General features: G+C 34.9%; 1 protein-coding gene across 1 annotated transcript in view; it reads right to left on the reverse strand.

Annotated features, from left to right (window-relative positions):
* The window catches only part of MIB1 (MIB E3 ubiquitin protein ligase 1), a 127,787-nt gene that overhangs the window by 34,847 nt on the left and 68,538 nt on the right, over positions 1–24,402 (reverse strand). Inside the window, exons 11-12 of the mRNA XM_040632663.1 lie at positions 18,775–18,972; positions 16,307–16,458 (exon numbers count right to left, since the gene is read on the reverse strand). Of these exons, the coding sequence (XP_040488597.1) occupies positions 16,307–16,458; positions 18,775–18,972 (350 nt within the window). The remainder of the gene's footprint in view (positions 1–16,306; positions 16,459–18,774; positions 18,973–24,402) is intronic.

Consider the following 24,402-nt stretch of genomic DNA (forward strand, 5'->3'; position numbering starts at 1 on the left):
CTCAGGCTCACAGGGTTGCTGGGATCAGGTGTTACCAGTTCAGCACATCAGTAATTTTATTGAGTCAACAGGCTCCCACATGTAGAGCACAGTATTGGAGGCATTTTCCCTAATGCCCAAACACTCTTCTTTAGTTCTCAATCTGGTTGTTTTCCAAGAGGTTAAGGACATGGATGGTTTAAAGATAAGATCTTACTACCAGTTAAGCAGGCATTTGTGAATAGTGCCAAAGAAGCATTAAGTTCCGGAACAACTAATAGTGGTGCCTAGTATAATCCATGGCACATGGTAATACTCGAACGTTTGCTGAATGATGAACAAATGAGTTCTAAGAAGTAGAGGGACAAGCAGCTGTCTGCATTGGTATGTAGCAGTCAAATGGCAGTGGGTCCATTTTTAGGGCCTGCCATGCTTTACAATCTTTCTTCAGAGATACGCAACATTTTTCTAAACAAACCCAAGGAGCTAAACTGTGGAGGTCTTACATATTAATGTAAAAAAACATTAGAAAGAACTATAACACACACAAGCTGTTTACTAAATGCTTGCTTAGTTAATGAACAATCCCTCAAATAATAAAACTAATAAAGCCTGTTAGTCCAGAATTCATAAAGGAACCTACTAAGAAAGCTGACAAATCCCAAGCAGAAGTTCTTTAGGGCATACTAAAAGCAGGTCAGTATGTGATATTCTAAACATATTTTTGTTAGATACCCACCCCCATCTGAATGGATGCAGACAAGAAGCTTGGGAAGATATATACCCAGATGCTATCCATGGCAATCACTTTAATAAATGAATATAGCTGGGTTTATAGTTTCTTTCATCTACTTATAGCTAGTGAATAGACATTAGTTAGATGTTTTTAAATTCTTTTTTTGGTGTGCTTTTATTCCCCCCCCCCAAACTCTTTTTTGACAGATACCACAATTAAAAGGCTCATTAATTTAGCCTAATTTCATTAAGAATAGAATTTAGCTCAAAATGAGAAAGAGACATGCAACAATTCAGGCTGCAGAAGAGATGTAAAGCTGAGTACTCGAGCATTCTTAAACTAAAGACAACCAAAATTATCTCTTAAATGACCAGTCAGTTCTTATTTCTCCTTCTATGTTTAAGCCAGGGCCCCGTTTTACTTATCTTTATATTCCCTTTATATGCCTAGTAAAACAAGCTCAAAGTTTTGTTGAATGGAACAAAGGAAGAAACAATCAAATGAACAGTCATTTTCTGAATATAATGGAGGCAAGGATATTAGCAACCTATTAAATTTTTGGTATACTCTCAAGTCCCCAAGAGTGGTAATTCCCTCACTGGTTTCATTATTACAAACCAGAGCAAGAGCATGGTGTGGTGGTAAAGAGCTCAAAGACTGAAGCCAAACTATCTGGGTTCAAATTCTGGCATTAGCAAGGTGAATGGCTGGTGACGAGCAGTTATTTAAGTTCTATGCCTTGGTTTCCTCATCTATAAAATGTGAGAAGAATCACCGATTCTATCTCAAAGAAGTTGAAAATTTAAAAGGGTTTATTTAGAAGAGTGCCCAGCACATTATATGTTTGCTTTAAAAACAAAAACAGTAACAACCACAACAAAAAAACCTTTCACCACTACAAAATGGTTAGAAAAAAATGAGGCGATTTAGAAGCCTGAGAATTAACCTATCTTAAACTGAGACATGTGTCATCTTCTCACAATATGTGTAAAAGTATTCCAATATCTAGAAAAGCTGGCTCTTCAAAATTGCCAAATGTCTAGAGAGGTACTCTTTATGTCACTGCTTTAAAACAGCCATCCAAAATAATTCACCTGCTGCGGTATTAAATGCTAAAGACAAAAAGAATGTCAAGGACAAACTTCCCAGGTAGGACAATGAGCTTAAAAAACTGGTAATAGTTTTTCTTGAATCTTAATTGGATCAATACTTAACAGAATACTGTATTTGAATTAAGAACAAGGTATAGATTTGGTTTAGGGAGGAACAAGTTTCTCTGGGGCATTTTCAGGTTTGTAAAATCTTAAAACTGTATCTCCACAAGTACATTAGATTTGATGTTATAATATTCTTTTCTCCTTGGTTAAAAAGATAAATTTCAATATTATAATTTATTGTGAATATGCTATTAAAATTTAGAGCAAAAGTATTTTTTCTTTGAAGCATATACTATTATGCTTCATTATAGATTAGGTTAATGACTATTTCATAGTCTCTGGTAAAGTAGAAATGATCACGCCTAAATGTTATTTCAAAAAATTTAAAAGAGTGGCAATGTCAAAAAGAAGGAAAAAAAATACTTCACATTTGAAAATGAAATAGAATAAAAATGCATTTTAATAGTTCTGTATGTAAATATAGTTTCAATATAAAAGTACACAATTACTCAAAAGCACTCCAGACCGTTTCTCATCTAAGCACTACAAAAAATTAACTGAAACTGACACTGAATTAAAAGTTTTAAGTAGCATTTTTCTAAGATTTCACTTACACACTACTCTTCCTTAATGATCTCTCTCCATCTTTAATATATAGGTTCTACTTACCATTTCTACATATTTTCCACTCAAATATTATTCCTTAAATTTAAGAAGGATGTGTAGCAATAACTAGCTCTAAAGATAACCCTGCAAAATCTCTTCAGGCCTTCAGTTATGTAAAATATCATCATCCATAATATTTTTTACCAACAAAAAATTAGGTTATGAAATATATTTTGGCAGCAGAGGGATTTTACTTGTTCCAGATCTGTCTAAAGACTGTCTTGCAACTAGCCAGGGTAATATTTTTCCTCTTTCCTTTTTTTCTCTGCGGTGCTTCTAAGTATAGTGACAGCCGCATCAGGCTTTCCCAGTCTCAGCGCAAGCTCAGTGAAAATCTGGGAAATGTAAGTGGAAATATGAGAGACCGCTTTATTTGGCAGTGCTTTAAAAAAAAAAAAAAAAAAAAGGGCAGAACAAATGGCAAAGCAGTGTGTGGACCGCAGGATGAACAATCAATAGGCAGAAAGCAAGATAGAGGCTTCCTCAGCTTTTGGATCGACAATCGACAGCTGAGAGACTATTTTTTGCTATGGTTGACTAAATATGGTCAGGGAAGAGAGAGGCACAAGAGAGCCTGTTTGCCTGGGAGTGCATGTTTCAAATGCTTAGCTGCCTATAAAGCTGTAACAGTTTAGCCCGTGGCCACTGAGAGAAGAATATAAGTTAACCTCTGTAGTGACCATGTGGAAGTCCTGACCTTGCTTGCAGACTTGACCTCTGGATATGACAAGGTGGCTTCACTACAGATCTACCAATTAATCCTGGAAACTAAAAACCAAAACCAAACAAAAAAAAAAAAACCAAAAAACAACTTCACAGCAAGAAAGATACAGAATATTTCCTGAGAAGTCAGAAGAACCTAATGTATTCTGGTGGGCAAAGGGAAATAGGGTGAATGTTTACTTGGGGGGAGTGAGGTGTGTTTTGGTGTTTGGCTTTTTTTCTTTTTTAGATTATAAAATTAACTTCCTCTCTAACTTTCTCCCCTCTTCTGAAGCATTTCATCTGAAAATGAGCAAGGTTCATTTTCTTGGCCATTATACCAACCTTCCTTGGTTGCTTAACTTTCTGTACAGCAGATACAAGGTCGTATCTGTGCAATACTGGTAATATGACCTTCCAAATCAAATGGCCAACTTTGATTCAATTTTGTTGTTTGTTTTTTTTTTAAGGCGAAGGGAAGGGAGAGGGAAAAGATGGCTTATTTGGAGTTTTTTTGTTTGTTCATTTGTTTTTCAAATGTATCTTAAAAGGTGAGGTTCTGTGTTCACTCATACCAGCCCCCTTGCTTCCCTCGGCTCAAGGAAAGAAGTGCTGAATCAGCGAATAGAGTGAAGGAACAATCAAGAGGAGATGGCTGCTGCTGATGTGACTCTCTAGGTCATTATCTCTCTTCCTCCTGCAAATGCTGCATGGCACTAAGCTTACAGGTAACAGCACCACAAGGGGCCTGCACTTTTAAGGATGCTTATGACTTTCTGCATGCTTACCTATTATTGACTCGATACATGCTTCTATTGTTAAAGTTTATCTCGGCAATGCCTCATTTCACAGTTCAAGTAGACAGCTTATGTAGTGTAAAAAGGAATGTTGCTTCAAGTATCTTATCAGATAATTCTTGATCTCAAAAATATACAAATCCATTAGTGTCACTGACATAACTAAAAACTTAGTCTTTGTTTCTGATTAAATAATGATTTTGCATCCTTAGTAAATCGCATCCTGCTTCCAAAGGACACTACCTTTTTAAAAAACTATTGTCTATTTCAAGGTTTAGTTAACCAAGAGACTTGGCAGATCGCAAAATACTTTTTAATGCTAACTTTTAGTTGGTCACAAAAATACATGAGAATGTGCATGGTGAGTCCTAATACTGCACTGCTGACACTGCTGCAGCGCGGGGCCATCTACTGCTACACTCGGATCTGCTCTCTACGAGCTACACTAACGTTTATCACGGGCTGCAGAAATTCTACTTTCCCTGCCTTTTTGTTTTCTCCTTTCCCGAATACGAAAATTTCTTACAGTGTTCTTTTAAACTAACCTTTTAATACCACAATAATTAAAGGCAACTCTCCAACCATAATGTCCTTTCAAGCTAAATGATCAAGCTCGAACCCCAGTGCCACAGGCTAACACCCTTCAATTCTTTTCAGTGAGACTTTAGAAAAGTTGATGGTGCAGGTAGTTATCCTTTATATTAAAAAAAATTAAAGAATCGAAAGAACCAAACTCACCAAAATTAGGTATTTATACACCTATTCAAATATGTATTCAACCTAAACAAAAGCACCTAAATGCAAAATTCAGGTAAGTAATTAATAAAGACAAAGAAATGAGAAAGAAGTCTTCAAATAATAATGAGTTCCTTATCTGTGACCTTTAAAAAAAAATAACAAAAAATTCATCATCCTTAAAAATTCAGTTCACTCACACTCTAAAAAGATCTAGTTTTTCTCCTTGTTCTCTCAACTTTAGAGTCAATATCAGAAGAAGTACTAATTAGTTAACTGGTTAAGTTTTCAATAAGATATCTAGTTTGTAAAAAGAATTTGCACTGAATTCGTTACTATCTACTTGTAGGATCTAGAAGCAAACTACAAATAAGAAGAAATTCACTCTGAAGACTATGAAGAAACACTAGGCTGATCTTACCAATTTCTGAAATATACTCTGTAAAAACTCCACTGATTCTATGAATCTCTTGCAAAAACAACCAGCAGGACAAAGTTCAACAGATAACTGGTTAGTGTTTAGAAGTGTCTATATCCACCAAGAACAAGGAGCCATAAATGGCACTAATGCCACGCTTCAGGTAAATGTGTTATAGTTTAGTCTTTGATAGTCTCTGCAAATGATCTACCACTGCTCTGTATCAGTAAGCTGAATGTTTTACTAACAAATGGGAAAATAAAACATTTCATGTTTTTACAGCTGACAACTTAGTAAAACCTACTCAGAGTACATACTTCTTTATGTACCCATATGAACATACAATGCTATGGAATGTAAAGAAGTATGTATTTTTGGTAGGCAATAAACTGCCAGGAGGGAACTACACTGCAGCTAAAAGAAGCCTTTGCTTCTTTCTATGTGAATGACCTTCATATGGTAAATTAACCTGGTATCAAAGAGATGACCTTTGGCAATACTAACACCATAAAAATGTACGTACTACTTTTAGATGGAGACTAAATGCTGGGAAGATTTCTATTTGTGAAGAAAAAAAAAAGTTCAACTAAGGAGATTTAAAATTATCATGAAACTCCTTTTAAATCTTTTAAGTTTAAAATATACTATGCTTTACACATTTTTAAATTAAGTACTCACATGATTAAAATTTGAATACAGAATACAGAAAAGAAATCAGTATTACCAGAACAAAAGAATAAGGGATACACACGACCTATTTTCTTTCTCCACATTATGATCTTAATTGAAGTATATATCGCATTAGTAGGATCAACTGATTTGTTAAGAATAACAAGATATAACAAAAACTGACATCATTACATTTTAACGACTGCTCTTGATAGTTTGATAAATTTATAGTCTACTAACATAAGAGGAATTTCTGAAGCAAGTTTTGTTGTTTTAAGCTTTCTTTTGTGAAAGCTACATAGTCATAATTCGAAAAGACTATCTTTTAAGTAACATTCTACTCTAAAAAAAAAAAAAAAAAAAGGTGGTGTTGTCCTCAAGTTAATCAGGCCCTTAACCCAGTCTTTGCTTTAAATGCTGTTAGTACTTAGAATAAATTAAAACATATGATTTATGCAGGGAAAATGACAAAATTCTGCACCATAGTTGTAGGTTAACAAGGCACATTGGTAACAGATTGCCAAATATTTAAAAGAAATTAATTTATTATCGATATTATCCTTGAATTTGCTTTCTCCATAGGGGCATATAAAATGAAAACACTATAGTCAAGAAACCAATTTACACAGAATAATCACCTCCCACTGGTATTGTGCAACAGCAATTCAATTTTTACAAACATGATATTTGTAGTGTGTTGGAGATATCACAATACTTTTTTTGTATCTTATATAAAATTTATTTTACGTAATATACACTTATATATTAACAAAAATCATAAATAATAAAGCTGCTGGCAATACTTTATAAGCAGTACCAGTTTCAAGCTACTATGATAGATTTAGAGAAAAAGAAATACTAATATTCATATACTCTAATCACTTCTTACTAAAAGTATTATTTCAACTGGAATATTCAGACATGTATAAAAAGCATAAAGATATTTGAAAATTTTTATGTGTCCCAAGTTGAACAGAAATGGCTCTAAGGTTAACTACAGTTATAACTGAAAATATGTATCTCAAAAGTACAGGTTCCTCTATAAAACTACTCAAAGGGTATTACTATACTCAGGTTTTATAACATTGTAAAATTATAGAGCATTATAAAATTAGAGAAAAATTATATCCATTATTCTATAGGTATGAAAGTTTTTATAATTATTTTAAAACATCCTGGTGACAAAGAGTCCCACTGCTATAATATTAAGAGTACAGAATCCTCAGAAAATAAAATGACAGCATCTACTATTCATTTTAAAAAGTAAGATTATATAGTGATTCTAGTGCTTACAAGTTTAACTGAACATATTTGAATCTTTTCAATCATTCTAAAATGTCACATCCATCACTTAGATCAGCTGTTCATTTTTAACTGAGTACATAGTAAACTCTGGGCATCTGCTGACACTGGTGTAACTCAAACATTTCAACTGTCTCTCTGACAGGGATAACAGATGCTGACATTATCAAATGCTGTACTATTTTTTTTCCATGGCCTCTCCTTGCCCCAATATGGCCAGTATATGAAACTGAACTGCCATCCAAAAGCACACTTGAGCAACTGGATCTGCTAAACAGCTCCCATATAATTAGTAAAAATAGAAGCCAGTTTTATTGCTATCTTCAGCACTTAAGTCCAGGCAATTTAACACCTGTTTCATTTCTATTAGAATAAATGGAAAGAATTGTAGTTACATTAATTTCACCAGCAGCAGGATACTTACCAACCAACAGATGCAGAATATACTTAATATGAGAACTGTCTGAATACTGCCTGAATTAGTGTTGACCTTTTCCCAGTTTAGTTCAAAACAGTAACTGTTTCTTTATATTTCACTGAAAGTACTTACTTTATAGGCAAACTATAATATCTCAAAGTTTTATTTACAAGTATATTTCAGAAGATATCCCTTCCCTGATACTGAAATGCAACACTGAAATCACATTATAACAAAAATTTGCTGTACTGACTTTTAAAGTATTACTCATGTAGTAGATCTGAATACTCAAATTCATTGATTATAGCTATCCACCACAAGTCCATGTATTATTAAGCTGATAATGGAAGTAACTAGGCAATCTGTACCCAAAATGATGGAGAACTCAGTCAGGGAAACAGACTTTGAAAAGGGTTAAATTACTAACCTATGATTAGTAACACTACATAAGCAAAAACAAAGAAAAAAGCTGGCATGCATGGTAGTAGTTCCTTTCAACACAAGTCCAAGCAATACACTGAATACACATGTGATCTATTTATAAACCAAAGGGCAGAGGTACTTTCTTAAGGCCACTCATATTCCTCCACCCCCTCTCTGTCAGCAACTTGCTATTAGCCCTCAAGTATAATACTAAATAAAGGAGCAGCGGTAGAAAGGTTACCAGTACTCTTCCCTATTAGCATACTTACTTGGTACACTGCCTAAACAGAAATACAAAATAGTACTCTGAAATACATCAAAGTCTATTTGTTCCTTTAAATGGTGTTGGTTTTAAAACAGGTTATTGTCTACATTTAAGAATTATGCAAAGCTGTACATCGATAATTCCTTAATGCATCAACAAAATGTTAAAGGGCAAAGACCTCTGCTCCATTCGAGTAGAAAATAGTAGGAAAAGTGCCTTCAAAATAGAAAGGTTTACATGTAATGACTGAAGTACTGATATGAGAATCTCTAACATTTGTAGAAAGTCCGTAACTACATAATTGTACAAATAAAAATCATTTCAACTCTTTTGTACCCCAAACTAGCAGCACTGCAATGCTTTGCTAGAGCTGGTAAAATGGAACCAAATCGCCTCTTCAATGGATTTGGTCCCCTTCAACCAGCTGTAGCTATGCATTGATTACTACAGGACAGTCAACGTTTTCATTTATGAATATCACTCACATGTTGACTAATTTCAGCTTATTTAAATTATTCAGATTGTAGTTTAAATCAAATAATTTGTTACTGTTAATTCTCCTTGAGGGAACCATAGTGGTTAACAATGTTTATGAAAAGTTTTATGAAAAATGTGTGGATGACTTAAGGATTGCAAATAAAATAATTTTACTTATTTACTGTCTTGGTGTTACATTTTTTTATCCTTCAGAAAAGAAACAGTAATGAAATGTAGCCTATGCTGCATAATAAAAATAATGCACTTCCTTCAAAGGAAGAAAAGGTTTGGGAAGGTCACCTAAAACCTACCTGAACATAGTGGGAACACCAGTGTGGTTCCCAGGACATGCACATATTTTAAAGAAAAATGTAACATTAATACACTTGAAATGTCGGGTCACTATCTTCCACAGGACTAGCATTTAATTTTACTGCTATTTACCTGAATATTGACAGATAACGTGAGAAAGAAAACGAACGATTCTGCAGAATATCTTGTGCAGAGAATGAAACAGTATCTAGTTCTTCCAACTCCAAAACACAAGTTTTCAATCCTCAGAAAAGAAAGGAAATGCTAAGCATCACGGCTTTCTACTATGTAGGTATTCCACTTCTCCATACTTGTTTCCTCAGTGGTAAAATGAAGATCTCTTCTAATAATAACATCCTATGACTCTCCTGTCATCTTTGTCCTTCACAAAAAAATTATACACATAAGCCTCTCTCTCTCAGAGGAGAGAAAATGAAGGAAGAGGAAAAACGACAAGCTCTCCAACATCCCTCTATTTTTCTTACTGACTGCAATACAACTATACGTAATATAATGTTCTTTGACACATGGAAACAAACATTTCAGTAATTAATCTTCAAGAGACCACTCCTCTATTTCAAAGTGAAGATCATCCCTCAAAAGAATGTAGGCACACCAAAGTATATACATAAATAAATCTTATCACTTCGTTCAAATTACTAGGCCTTCCTACTCATATTAATCACATTTCAATTAGTCACATTAAATATATTTATGTATTACAAGGCACACTGTGTTTGAATGGATGTATGGCATATAAGAGAAAATAGACACACTGTAAGTACAGTATCATTTAATACTCTCTCACTTTGTATACATAGCACTCAGCATGTTCAGAGTTAATAAGAAAAACATCAAACACGAAGATATGGTCTGGATTATCAAATCTTCATATATTCAACGTAGTATCATTTACCAGAATTTAAAAAGTTATATAAAGGTATCATAACATTCTAGAGGGAAAATTATGAGTTGCTCACATATTCAGTAAGATTTAATATGTGCCTTTGTGGGAATAAACAGGTAAGTAAGAAATGCCTGTGAAGTTATCTTAGCACTAACCTAAAAACACAAGTGTATCACATCATGTGGTCTATTCATATTTTGCTGCTACTTTTCACACTCAATTTATATTAAAGAAAAATCTGTAAATAACACTACATAAAGTAACTTTATAAAACTGTTAACAGTACCTCCAAAATACCTACCTAATATCAGTACTTCTAAAATACTTGGCTGGTTTTTGGCCAGCTCTGCAGAGAATACTGCTAATTTATTTCCATGCCTGTGAAGGAGATCTAAAAACTTAAGAGCTAAAAATGCAACATCCTCAGAAAGTACCTAAGTAATGTGCCAACTAAAGCCATTCCAAAGAAATTTAGTTTTCAACAAGAGAAATGCTTCCTGCTCTTCATTTAAATCTGAAATTTCACCCGTACACAAAAAAAGATAATATGGCTAAACTCCAAGGAAAATATCTCTAAATATCAAAAATAAGAAAAAGCACGGTTCTTGGTTAAGAGTCCTGAACTTTTAAAAAAACTTATATTAAGACATATTGTAACTGCTATTCTAAAATGCTCCAAATTTTATAAACCATGATACCAAAATACTCAGTGTCTCAGAATGAAAGCTTATATTGTCGGGGCACCTGGGTGGCTCAGTCGTTAAGTGTCTGCCATTGGCTCAGGGCACGATCCCAGGGTCCTGGGATCAAGCCCCACATCGGGCTCCCTGCTCTGCTGGGAACCTGCTTCTTCCTCTCCCACTCCCCCTGCTTGTGTTCCCTCTCTTGCGGCTGTCTCTCTCTCTGTCAAATATATAAATAAAATCTTAAAAAAAAAAAAAAGCTTATATTGTCTCCCACAATTCTGAAAGAAAAGAAATGGCTTTATAACTTTCTCTCTTAATGTATTTATTTCAGTTACTGTTATATCATGAGGAAAAAAATCAAGATCAGCTTATAAATCCAGAATCTATATTGATCTAAGGCTTTGAAATCTAGATTTCAAAGTATATTCTTCAAAAGCATTGGACATCTAGACATATTTTGGATAACCAGGGATATTATATTTTCTTTTTAAAAAGCACAACCAATAACTCTGTGTTATTAACTTATGGCTGATAAATTATTACTGCTTACTCACAGCAAAGCTAAGGAATAGAATGCTACTTAAATCCCATATGTATACACATGCACATATAAACTTTGGAAACTTTTCCATACTGCTAACCATAATAAATTGAAATAATTATAAGTAAACATTTCTGCTGGTATTAAGTTACATTTGCAATGATGTAAATGATTCACTGCAGAAATTATATATATTCTAATAAAAGAAAAACCTCAAAATTAGCTAAGAATTACACTAACTAAAATACCATCAATTGCAATGAAAACCGACTATACAGGGGCGCCTGGGTGGCACAGAGGTTAAGCGTCTGCCTTCGGTTCAGGGCGTGATCCCGGCGTTCTGGGATCGAGCCCCACATCAGGCTCCTCCGCTACGAACCTGCTTCTTCCTCTCCCACTCCCCCTGCTTGTGTTCCTTCTCTCGCTGGCTGTCTCTATCTCTGTCAAGTAAATAAATAAAATCTTTAAAAAAAAAAAAATTAAAAAAAAAAAAAACCCCGACTATACATGAATTTCAACAATTAAGCCCAGTACACTAAAGAAGTATAGCTGTAGTTTAAAACAAAGTCACAAAGAACAAATTAAAATGTTATAATTCAAGGTAATAGATTCATTAGTATAAATTATAAAATGCTTATAAGAAAGGGGAAAATGTTGGTACATATTAATCATGTCTAATATTTTACTCAAAAATGCTAATTTTAGGTTCTGGAAATAATAAATGAACTATATCTGCTTTTCTCAAGTAAGTGTTAAGGCCAAAGACTTTTTTAAAAAATTCTGAGTACACCAAAAATGATTCCTTCTGTCTTTTGACATCACTGATCAGTACAAGGGAAGAAAAGCATATTATAAGAATAAAAAATTTGATATGAAAAAAAGAACTGAAAACTACCTCAATTTGCACTTTCAACTGATACGTAAGTTGTATTATCTTCTGACGCTCTTTAGTGTCCAATTAAAATCATACTCTTTATCTGGCAATCTACAGTCACAACTGCATGAAATGTCTCAAGGAAATAGGAATAAAAAAACAATCATGTATCTTTAACTAAAGCACCACTTTGCTGCAGAATAAAAATAACGTTTCTCCTTTTTTTTTAATGTCACCTGACACCAGTTATTTGATTGGAGGAATCACCCTTATAAATTTTCAGGGGAATTCTCAAGATATATGCAAGAATTGAAGAAATATAAGTAGTATACTCTCTTCTCCTTGTATAGGCTTATTACCATTATTAAATATACTACCCCTACTCCCAGTAAAGTGAATCAATTCAAAATATTTAAAGGTTACTCATTTCCTAAACACTTCAATTTTCAGTTTATCTTAAACTTTATGATTTAATATGTATGATAAACTAAATTCCCTCAATAAAATCTCTTTTTTTTTAAAGATTTCATTTATTTATTTGGGGGGGGGTAGGCACGAGGGGGGGGCAGAGTAAGAGGAAGAAAGCAAACTTCTGGCTGAGCAGGGAGACTGCCAAGGAGCTCAATCCCAGGACCCTGGGATCATGACCTGAGCTGAAGGCAGACGCTTAACTGACTGAGTCACCCAGGCGCCCCAATAAAATCTCCTTGTGACCATTCTAATCTGAAATAATTGCTGTTTGAATTTCTAGCAGTTTCTCTACAGAATCTGTAAGTAATCACATAAAATCCTGTGACATCTAGCACTGTTCTGTCAAATTAAGACTAACATTCATTAAGTCCCTATCACAGTCAAGGTATTGTGGGAGCTACACAGATGAATAGGAGTGCTCACAGTTTTAACAGAAAGAGAAATACTACACTAACAGACATAAAATGCAATAAAATAAGAACAAAGAACAAGTTAGTATAGGGCAAACAGAAAATAATTTCAATGATGAGATCTAGGATCTCTGAAAGAAAGATGGTTAAGATCAAGAAGGAAAGGGGATAAGGACATCCTGACTAAAGAAAATGCTTAAATAAATGAAAAAAGTAGACAAAATATTTCAGAAAAGGGGAACAGCACAATGTAACTGAAGGGCAAGGTAGGAAGAGGGATTTTAATCAGTGGGAGATAAAGCTAGAAAGACAGGCTGAAGACACACCACAAATGGGTATGAAGGCCAAGTTCAAGGTGTGCAAATTTTATTCTATGTATACAATAGGAAGCAACTGAAGATTTGGGAACAAGGGAGAGGAGCCATTACATCAACGCCTTTAGAATGGTAAGTTGGTAATTGTATGAAAGTTAAATCAGAGATAAGAGTGAAATCAGAGAGAACAATTAGAAAGATACTGTAATACTTTAAGTAAAAGTGGTGAGTACTTAATTAGATCAGCAACAAGGGGGGGAATAGGAAGAATGGAATTGATTGGAAAAAGACTAGTAGACTAAAGGGAATTTGATAACTACATGGAAGTTGAGAATTAGTGAGAGAGTGGTCAAAGATATCCCTAAACAAAGAGGCAGTAAGGGGACTGATGGATGTATTAATACATTCTTAGTTAAATCATTCACTGTCCATGTGTTTCAGTCTTGAATCCATAATACAGAAAAGGTAATATAAGGTAGTTAAGAGCTCTTATTCCTTTTTTTTTTTTTTTTTAATAGGCTTCATGCAGAGAAAGGGGAACCCTCTTACACTGTTGGTGGGAATGCAAGCTGGCGCAGCCACTCTGAAAAACAGTATGGAGGTTCCTCAAAAAGTTGAGAACAGAACTACCCTATAATCCAGCAATTGCACTACTGGATATTTAGCCCAAAGATACAAATGTAGTGATCTGAAGGGGCACCTGCACCCCAATATTTATAGCAGCAATGTCCACAGGAGCCAAACTATGGAAAGGGCCCAGATGCCCATCAACAGATGAATGGATAAAAAAGATGTGGTATGTGTACACACACACACACGCACATGCACACACACACGCACTGGAATACTACTCAGCCATCAAAAAAAACAGAATCTTGCCATTTGCAATGATGTGGATGGAACTAGAGGGTATTATGCTACGTGAAATAAGTCAACTGGAGAAAGACAACTATCATATGAACTCACTCATACGTGGAATTTAAGAAACAAAACAGAGGATCATAAGGCAAGAGAGGAAAAAATAAAACAAGATGAAATCAGAGAGGGAGACAAACCATAAGAGACTCTTAATCATAGGAATCGTGGTTGCTGGAGGGGGGGTTGGGGAGATGGGATAACTGGGTGATGGACATTAAGGAGGGCACCTGATGTGATGAGCACTGGGTGTTATACAAGACTGATGAATCACTGACCCCTTTTTCTGAAACTAATAGTACATTATATGTTAATTAATTGAATTTAAATTTAAAAAAAATTTTTTAAATAAAATAAATTAGGCTCCATGCCCAGTGTGTAGCCCAATATGGGGCTTGAACTCACGACCGCGAGATCAAGACCTGAGCTGAGATCAAGCGTCGGACACTTAACTAAGCCACCCAGGCGCCCCTAAGAGCTATCAAGTCAGATTGTTGCTCAACTTCTAGCTGCTCCACTAGTCAGCGGTGTGATCTTGAACACATAAATTCCTCTCTTTATAAGCTTCATGTTCTTCATCTATAAAAAAGAGAATATTAACACCTGCCTCAAAAAGCTGTTGAAAGTATTAAAGGAGATAATGCACGTAAACCATTTAGTAGAGGCCTTGCCTGTGGTAAGTGCTATCCTCATCAACATCTTCTATTTGAAAGGCAGGGAACATATAATACTACTTTGTCTCCTTCACACAGCCAAAGTATGAAGTGTTCAAATATTTGTACTTTGAAAAACAAATCAAGACATCATCTAAAATATGGTCATTTATTTCCTCCCACATTATATACCCATTGTTAGGAGCATCAACAAGCAATAGCAGCAAAATCCTTTTGTTCTCTGTGCTCACCCTCTAGTGGTGATCCTAAGAAGCTAAAAAAGTAGCAAAAACTACAAGGATACATGATATAAAAATGCAGTATGGAACCAGAGGACAAGGATTCATGGGGATATAATATAGTTAATTAATACTGTATTGTATATTTCAAAGTTGCTAAGGGAGCAAATATTAAAAGTCCTTATCACAAGAAAAAATATTTGTAATCACATGTGGTGAAGGATGTTAACCAGACTTATAGTGGAAATTTCATAACATATTCATATATGAAATGATTTTACATTGCGCAACTGAAACTAACAATATTATATGTCAATTTTATCTCAATTTTAAAAAAAGAGTTCAGGATAGATTAAACTGTCAAAATAAACTTCAAAGGGAACAGCTAGCTCCCTCGTCAAGGTATGCAAACTTAATTCAACTATGAACTGAAGACATCTAATGCAATTTTCCAAAATGCTTCTCAAGGTTAAGTTGTTCCCAAAAATTCATTCACAGAAAGCTCTAGATTAAGCAAAACTAAGTATTTTCCTGTTCTGTGAGACTCTGCAGATCCTTTGAGTTCTGTGATTTCCCAGAAGTTTTTCTCAAACTATAACCAGCAAATTTTTTTTCTAGTAGACTGCCTATCACTATTGTTAACAATGGCTGGGGAATATCTACACTACAAGCTTGTATAATTATATTATTAATAAGGAATCAGGTACTTAATAGTTATTTATAAAGCCACAAGTTAAAAAAATTATCATGCAAATGGGGCGCTGGAGGCCCCAGTCAGTTAAACCTCCAACTCTTGATCTCAGCTCAGGTCTTGATCTCAGGGTCTTGAGTTCAAGCCCTGTGTTGGGCTACACGCTGGGCATGCAGCCTACTTAAAAAAAAAATCATGCAAATGCTTAACATAAGATGAGAGGACACAATGAGAATGATCTTAAAGAAAATCTCAAAATGGAATGCATTTTAATTAAATCTTTAGATATAAGCAAGTATTCTTGATACTTTATATCCATATTTAATATATAAATTACAATAGTCATTTCATAATACTTGTATTAGTTTAACAATAAAAAAATAATATAAAACTAATCTATTTAGTGAAGACATAATTTCCACAGACTTTAAAATAATTTATAAACTATGAAAATAAGCCATTATTTCCTCATCAACATCAGAAAAAAAGAACCAGCACTAGGAAAATATTTTTAAACTACATATAAAATAGTAAAGGTGAGATCTTTACCTGGGATTTCCTCTTAGTGCGGCATGGTGTAGAGCATTAAATCCATTATTGTTTGTAATGGTAACATCTGCTCCAGCTTCTAGAAGAACTGCCAGAATGTCATCACGTTTCTTACTTATTGCATCATGAAGAGGGGTATCACCTTCAGAATCCTTTTTTTTTAATTTAAAGAAACTTTCATTAGTTCTTGAACCAAATATCACATGTAATATTAATATGTATACTGAACTTCTAAACAGAAACCATATCCAGTAACCGTCAATAAAAATCCTGTGTTAAATTTTAAGATGTAGGCAAGAAACATTAGCCTCATTATATTAAACTCATACTCAATCTATATGGAGAACAGAATAAACATGTTGTAGCGTACCAAAGAAAAGGAAAAATAAAATTAAAAAGTACCTGAAATAGGATTCAGCTAATTACAAAAATTAATGAGGTGAAAAGCTGCCCCAAAATTCATTAGTTTAAAATGGCCTACTATACCATATTCCTAACAGTAATTGTTATGCCCTAAAATTTCAAAACAAACCTATGCCAGTCTTGGGGCCCTAGAGTAATGAATTAAAAGTCAATAGTTCTCAACCTTGGCTGCACATTTAGATTCTGTAGGGGAGCTCTTAAAAAGATACCCAGGCACAAGGCACCTGGGTGGCGCAGTCAGTTAAGCCGCCAGCTCTTAGTTTCAGCTCAGGTCATCATCTCAAGGTCGTGAGACTGAGCCCTGCATCAGGCTCCACGCTTGACACAGTCTGCTTGGGATTCTCTCTCCCTTCCTTCTGCCCCTCCTGCTCATGCGTGAGCGCAGCGCTCTCTCATGCTCTCTAAAATAAAAAAATAAATCTTAAAAAAAAAAAAAGATACTCAGGCTGTTCTCCAGACCAAATAAACCAGAATCTCCAGAGGTGAGACCCAGGCATTAGTTTTTCAGAGCCCCTCAGCTGAATATATTATGTAGTCATGGGTGAAAATATTAATCAAATTTTTTCAAGGGGCAGGAAAGTGGCTAATCAAAATAGAAACAAACGTAGAAGAAAATTTAGCAGTCTCGGTCTTCCTTTTTTTCAAGCTGACTACCTTTTTCATTAATCAACTGATTTAGTAGTAAGCTGTTATTCATTATCCGTTATCTGCATAAATGGGTAATTTAGACCTCATTTATTTCATAGTTTCATAAATACTATTCTCAGTTAAGTCATACCTATGATTTATACCATAGTTGCTAACTTCAGCCTGCCACCTGTTTTTGTAAATAGTTTGATTGGATTTCAGCCACACACATCCACTTATGTATTATCGATGGCTGCTTTCATGCTACAATTGCAGCATTGGATAGTCATGATAGAAACTACATGAAAGCCTAAATTATCATCTGGCCCTTTACAGAAAAAATTGGCCAATCCCAGGCATATACTCATCTACCGTCATAACAAATTCCTAACCCAGGTTCAATCCAATCAGCCACTTTCTAGCCTCCCATCTAGTGGCACAAAAATTCATGTCTTCAGCTTGAGATAGGCTCTTAATATGGCTGGAATAAGCTTCCATGGGCCCTGATCTGTCCTTCCTTCTGGTCCTCACAGTAGCTATTCCAAACATTTATCACACTTCTCAATTACCTTTCCTATACCTATTGCTCCCCATTCACTCTCAACAGATGCCTTTGTCTCCCATTTCAGACCCAAAAAAAAAAAAAAAAAAAATCAATAGGTATAAATTATCTCTCCTTCAACAGATTAACTAAGGCCCTGGAATTCCTCCCCCATCCTCCAATTCTATAATCCACTTAGAGGCTCTAAGTTCCAAACCCTGTCAGTTCCAAAATGCTGTACCTCAGAAATATCAGTCTCTGATAACCATCAAGCTGAATAAAATCTCCAACTCTTTCAGTTCTCAAACCCTCAGTCCCATTACTTCTATTTTTCTTCTTCGTTGCTTCTCTGACATCTATCCAATCGAATCCATCTGGTTGCTAAAACTATGGACAGGAATCATTTCTTAGGTGACTCCTGCCTCAAAAATTAGGTCCTACTGAAAAAAATCAACCCTAAAATCCTGTATATTTTCCAAAACAGAAAATCTTCCTAGACTAAACTAATGACTAGACCAAGACCTGAACATAAATTAAGCTACAATTAAAATAATTTAGATAAAGTAACTATCATTAAACGCAGCCTATTATACTTCCTTAAGCTGCTGAAGCTCACTGTCATGATCAATAAAGTTAAATCAGTTCATAAGCTGGTATTTTTGCAACGAAGTCCCCATCCCTACCCTCCATATAAAACCAGTCTACTGACGCTTTCCTTAAAAAGGCTTTTCTAAGAAGAACAGCTGCCAATTTTATCACATGGAATGATCAAACAAAAATGAACTGATAACAAAGGAATGCTTACCACAGAACTCAGTATTTCCTCTTAACAGAATCCTAGCAACGCCTGCAGAATATACATCATTAAAGGTAGTACCTGGAGACTAGGATGACAGCCAAAGTCCAGTAAAGTCTTCACCACCTGAAGATGGCCTTTATTGACGGCAATATGAAGCGGCGTCTGCCGGCGCTTGTTGCGAGCATTTAGGTCCGCACTGCCCCGGTGCAGCACTTCTATTACCGCACCTTCGTCTCCAAAGGCTGCGTGGTGAACGGCTCTATCTCCGTCTTTATCCTAAACGTCAGCATTTAAATCTGAATTAGTGAATGAATATTTTAGAGAGAAAAATAAAACCTGAAGCTATAATAATTCATTAAGAATTAATGTGAGAAAAGAAAACACAGAATAGAGTCAACAACAAAATAACCAGAAATTCACTTGAATAGTGACTAACTCCAAAGATAAATGATGAACCTGGATCAATACACTATGTCACATACATATTGGACCAATACTTATATCAGAGGTAGTCTGATCTTTCATTACTCCTAACTTATCAGCCATGATGATAAGCCAACATTAGGAAAAATGCTTAATTATTATACAAATATACATAAACATTTTTCCATTTAAAAATTTTACAAAGGCTTTTTAATGACAGAAAAATTATATAAACATTAGTTGAGTAATTTAAAGAAGAAGAAAGGATGCCAAACTGTGATCTCAATTAACTTTGACAGAAATAGATCAACATATTAACATGGGTTATCTCTAGCTGGTGAGCATATACTTTTGCATATTCAAGAACAGGAAAAAAATAAGTACCACCTTAAAAGATAAAAATGAAACACAAATCAGCATAATTTCATATATCCAAAATTCCAAAACTATTTCAGAAGAATCAAGTAGGTATGCCTTACCTTTTATAATAGGCCCATTTCTGGAGAGGAGAGGTAGAGAAAAGATTTGATTGCTTAAAAATTTTTTTAAATATAAGAAACCTTTTTTTTTTTTTTTAAGAGAGAGAGCATGTGTGAGCACGGGGGAGGGGTGCAGAGAGGGAGAGAGAATCCCAAGCAGACTCTGCGGAGTCCAAAACAGGGCTCGGTCTCAAAACCCTGAGATCATGACCCAACCCAAAATCAAGAGTCCAACACTTAACCGGCGAAATCACCCAGGCGACCCTTTTAAGAAACTACTTTTTAAAGGGGAAAAAAATACCTGTACTGCACTATGAAGATAATATACATCCACATCAAAAAAGAAGTCCCATTACTCTGCCAGATGCAGACAGAGATGGGTATTATAAGGGTATTATCTTTATTCCAGACTACATCTCAAATCTTAACACCCAGAAGTAAGCATGTTTTAAGACTTTCTCCAGAGCAGTGGTTCCCAACTCATAGTCCCACCCCCTCATGGACTCCAGCTTTAGCAAGTGGTTTGAAAATCCATATAGTACTTGGGATTATTTGAACTACTTTTCACAGATTTAAATTAAAAACAAAACAAGAGTTCATTCAAAACAGCTGCTGGATTCAAAATAGTCTTTGGTCTTAGCATATTTTCTCAGACAGATATTTAAAGTAAAACTGCTCGTGTAGGAGTCCACCACAATTTGACAACCACCCCTGAAAAGGTAGGAAACTACGATTCAGCCAAAGTAAGAGTTTTTGTTACCTGTCAACCTTGAGCATAAAGAAACTGGCACACGACCACATGAAAGAGTCAACCCATGCGCCTCTGAGCAGCATTATGTTTAAACAACCCAGAGACACAAACTTTTTACAAAAGAATATTTTATGTCTATATGTATATGAGTATGTGAGACAGAGAGATGAACCTCTCTGGTAGTGTGCTTCAGAATCTTAGATTTAAGCTCTTCTACCCTCCAATTTAGATTTATTTTTTCTGACAATTTTTAAGCCAATGTAAGTGGTTTTCCTTATGTTCAAAAGAACATCAATCCACTAACACTGAATAAAAACAGGAACTATTTATGAAATGTACCACATGTTTATGGCTGTTAGAAAACACTGTAACACTGTTATGCAAGTCCTGTCATCAATTTATGTGAAAAAAAAAACCTAAAAAATAAAAAACCTTAATATATGTATGTCAAAAGGATATACATGAAAAAAATTTAAAGAATTTGGAAAATACATACACTGGAAAATAACAATTAAATTTATTTCATTTTTCTTCCAAATAAAAAACCTCAGTTGCACAAAGATCTTAACTAATAGGGTTTGTTGCTTTCTTCTGAATCCATCTTAAGTACTTCAAATAAAACTAATTAAAAAAAAGCTCGTTATTATGACTGATACTGGCACCGAGTGAGATGTTGAGGGACAATACTACAGCTGACCTCAGTAAAGTTATCTAGAAGGATTTGTGCAGGGGCTTCAGATTAAATCTAAGACTGATCTTGATTCTTTCTACCCTCTTATCCCCCTCTCTTTCCTGTGAACTCTGCAAAATCTGCTCTCATTCCTATCATTCCAGTCTTCCCTAGCTTAGCTGACAGAACCACAGACCACATCAAAATCCTATCTGTAAGTCACGCTCACCTACTTCATGTCCCTGAGCCACAACATGTACAAGCACCAAACTCTATGGCTGTTACTCCTCAATTTACACTCAGATCTCTTCTCTTTTCTCCGGTTCTACCACTAATTACTTTAGGCCTTGATTCTCACTCACCTAACTTACTGCCATAGCTCTGCTTTATCTTACCCCAGTCTACTCCTCACTCACACACACGCCCCAGAATTCCCTCTGTAAAGCACAACATTTATGTTTAAAACTCCTTAATGTAACTCTACTATGTAATGAACAAACCTCTTTTAAAGCCTACTTCTGTGGACCACACCTGCTGCTGTCATTGTCCCACATATAAAACTCTAACTTACCAACTTATTTGACCCCCTATGTTCATGTACAACTTATTTGACCCCAGACTTCAATGCTCTTATTCATCACCTTGTTGGCTTAGAATAGACATCCTTTACAACTCAACTCAGGCAACCCCTACCCTCCGAAACCTCCCCTCTCACGAAGTTAACTGATCTCTTTTATTGTCACACTGTAGTATAATTATGTTTCCAAGTACGTTTATTTGACGTTGAGCTTATTGGCAGCTACAACTGTATCTTGGTCAGCTTTATTCCCAGGATGCACCACAGTGCCTACTAGCTAGTAAGAACCAAAATGGGAACTGAGCTGAATCTTTAACATGCCTTAATTACAATTATGGTTTTTAAATGATTTTTTTACTGTGGCAAAATACAAGTAACATAAAATTTACCATCTTAACCATTTTTAAGTGTAAAATTCAGTGATATTAAACACATTCATACTGTTATGCACCCATCATCACCATCCATCTCCAGAACTCTTCATTTTACAAAACTAAAACTACACATTTCACACAATTCTCCATTGGCCCTCTCCCCAACTCCTAGAAATCATCATTCTACTTTGTGTCTCTATGATTTTTGACGACTCTAGGTACTTCACATAAATGGAAGCATACAGTATTTGTATTTTTGCAATTGGCATCATGTCCTCAAACGGTTCATTAACATTGTAGCATAAGTCAGAATTTCCTTCCTTTTTAAGACTAAATAATAATTCCATTGTATGTACATACCATACCACATTTTGTTTAGCCATTCACACATCATGGACACTTGGGTTGTTTCCAAGTTTTAGTTACTGTGAATAACACTATGAACATGGGTGTAAAAATGTATCTTTGAGATCCTACTTTCAACTCTTTGGGGTATATAACCGGAAATGGAATTGCTGGATCACATAGTAATTCTATTTTTAACAAACTATCATACTGTTTTCCACAACAGCTATACCTATTTTACATTCCCCCCAACAGTCCAGAAGGGTTCCAATTTCTCCATATCCTCACCAACACTTATTTTCTGTTTTGTTTTTTTACAGTAGCCATCAGACTAGGTGTGAGGTGGTATCTCATTATGGTTTTGATTTGCATTTCCCTAATGATTTGTGATGTTTAGCATCTTTTCATGTGCTTATGAGCCATTCATATATATCTCTGGAGAAATGTCTACTCAAGTCCCTTGTCCAGTTGTGAATCAGGCTTTTTTGCAGTTGCTGAGTTTTAAGAAATCTGTATATATTTTGGATATCAACCCATTATCCAACATACAATTTGCCAGTATTGTCCCACATTCTTTAAGTTGCCTTTTCAGGGTTGATAGGGTCCTTTGGTGCACAGAAGTTTTTAATTTTCATCAAGTCCAATTTGTCTATTTCTTCTTTTGTTGCCTGTGCCTTCAGTGTCATACCCAACAAATCATTGTCAAATCCAATGTTGAGAGCTTTGCCCTATGTTTTCTTCCAAGAGTTTTATACCTTTAGCTTTTACATTTAGGTCTTTGACCTTCTGAGTTAATTCCCATAGACAATGTTAGGTAAGGGTCCAATTTCATTCTTTTGTACATAGATACTCTGTTTTCCCAGCACCATTTATTGAAAAGACTGTTCTTTCCCCCACTGAATGGTCTTGGCACCCCTGTCAAAAATTATTTGACCATGTACGCAAGGATTTGTTACTGGACTCTTTATTCCATTCTTCCATTCCATTGGTTTATATATCTGTATTTATGTCAGTACCACACTGTTCTGATTGTTGCAGCTTTGTAGTAAGTTTTGAAATTAGGAAGAATGAGTGAGTCTTCCAAATTTGTTATTCTTTTTCAACATGGTTTCGACTATTTGGGGGTATCCTGAGATGACATACTGAATTGTAGGATGGATTTTTCCATTTCTGCAAAAAACATCACTGAGATTATGTCAAGATTTGCCCTGAATCTGTGAATCAGTTTGGACATCATAATACAAATTCTTCCAATCCATGAACATGAAATATGTTTCCACTTACTTATATCTTCTTTAATTTCTTTCAGTAGTGTTTTATATTTTTCACTGTACAAGTCTTCCACCTCTTCGGTTAAATTAATTTGTAAGTATTTTTTTATTATTTTTGATGCTATTATAAATGGAGCTGTTTTATTAATATCCTCTATTGATTGTTGATGGTTAATGTACAGAAATGAAACTAGCTTTTGTGTTTTGCTACTTTGCTGAGTATCTTAATTAGTTCTAAAGTTTTTTGTGTGGAACTTTATGGTTTTCTACATATAGGATCATATAATCTGCAGAGATAATTTTACTTCTTCCTTTCCAGTGTGAATGCCTTTTATTTCTTTTTCTTGCCTAATTATTCTGGCTAGGACTTCCAGTACCATGTTGAATATGAGTGGAAAAGTGAGCATCCTTATCTTTTTCCTGATTCAAGAGGACAAGTTTTCAGTTTTTCATATATGGCTTTTATTACGACGTTTTCATATATGGCTTCATTCCTAGTTTGCTGCTTTTTATCATAAAAGGCTATTGAATTTAATCAAATGCTTTTTCTACATCAATTGAGATGGTCACATAGTTTTTCCCCTTCATTCTGTTAATGTGGTATATATCACATTGATCAATTTTTGTATGCTAAACCATCCTTCATTCCAAGAATAAATCCAACTTGGGCATGGTGTAGAATCCTTTTAATATGCTGAATATGATTTGTTAGTATTTTATTGAGGAATATTACGTCAATGTTCACTAGGGATATTGGTTTGTAGTTTTCGTATGCTATCTTTGTCTGGCTGTGATATTAGGGTAATGCTGGCTTCA

The sequence above is a fragment of the Ursus maritimus genome, unplaced genomic scaffold, assembly GCF_017311325.1.
Source record: "Ursus maritimus isolate PB19 unplaced genomic scaffold, ASM1731132v1 scaffold_18, whole genome shotgun sequence".
NCBI classification, from domain to species: domain Eukaryota; kingdom Metazoa; phylum Chordata; class Mammalia; order Carnivora; family Ursidae; genus Ursus; species Ursus maritimus.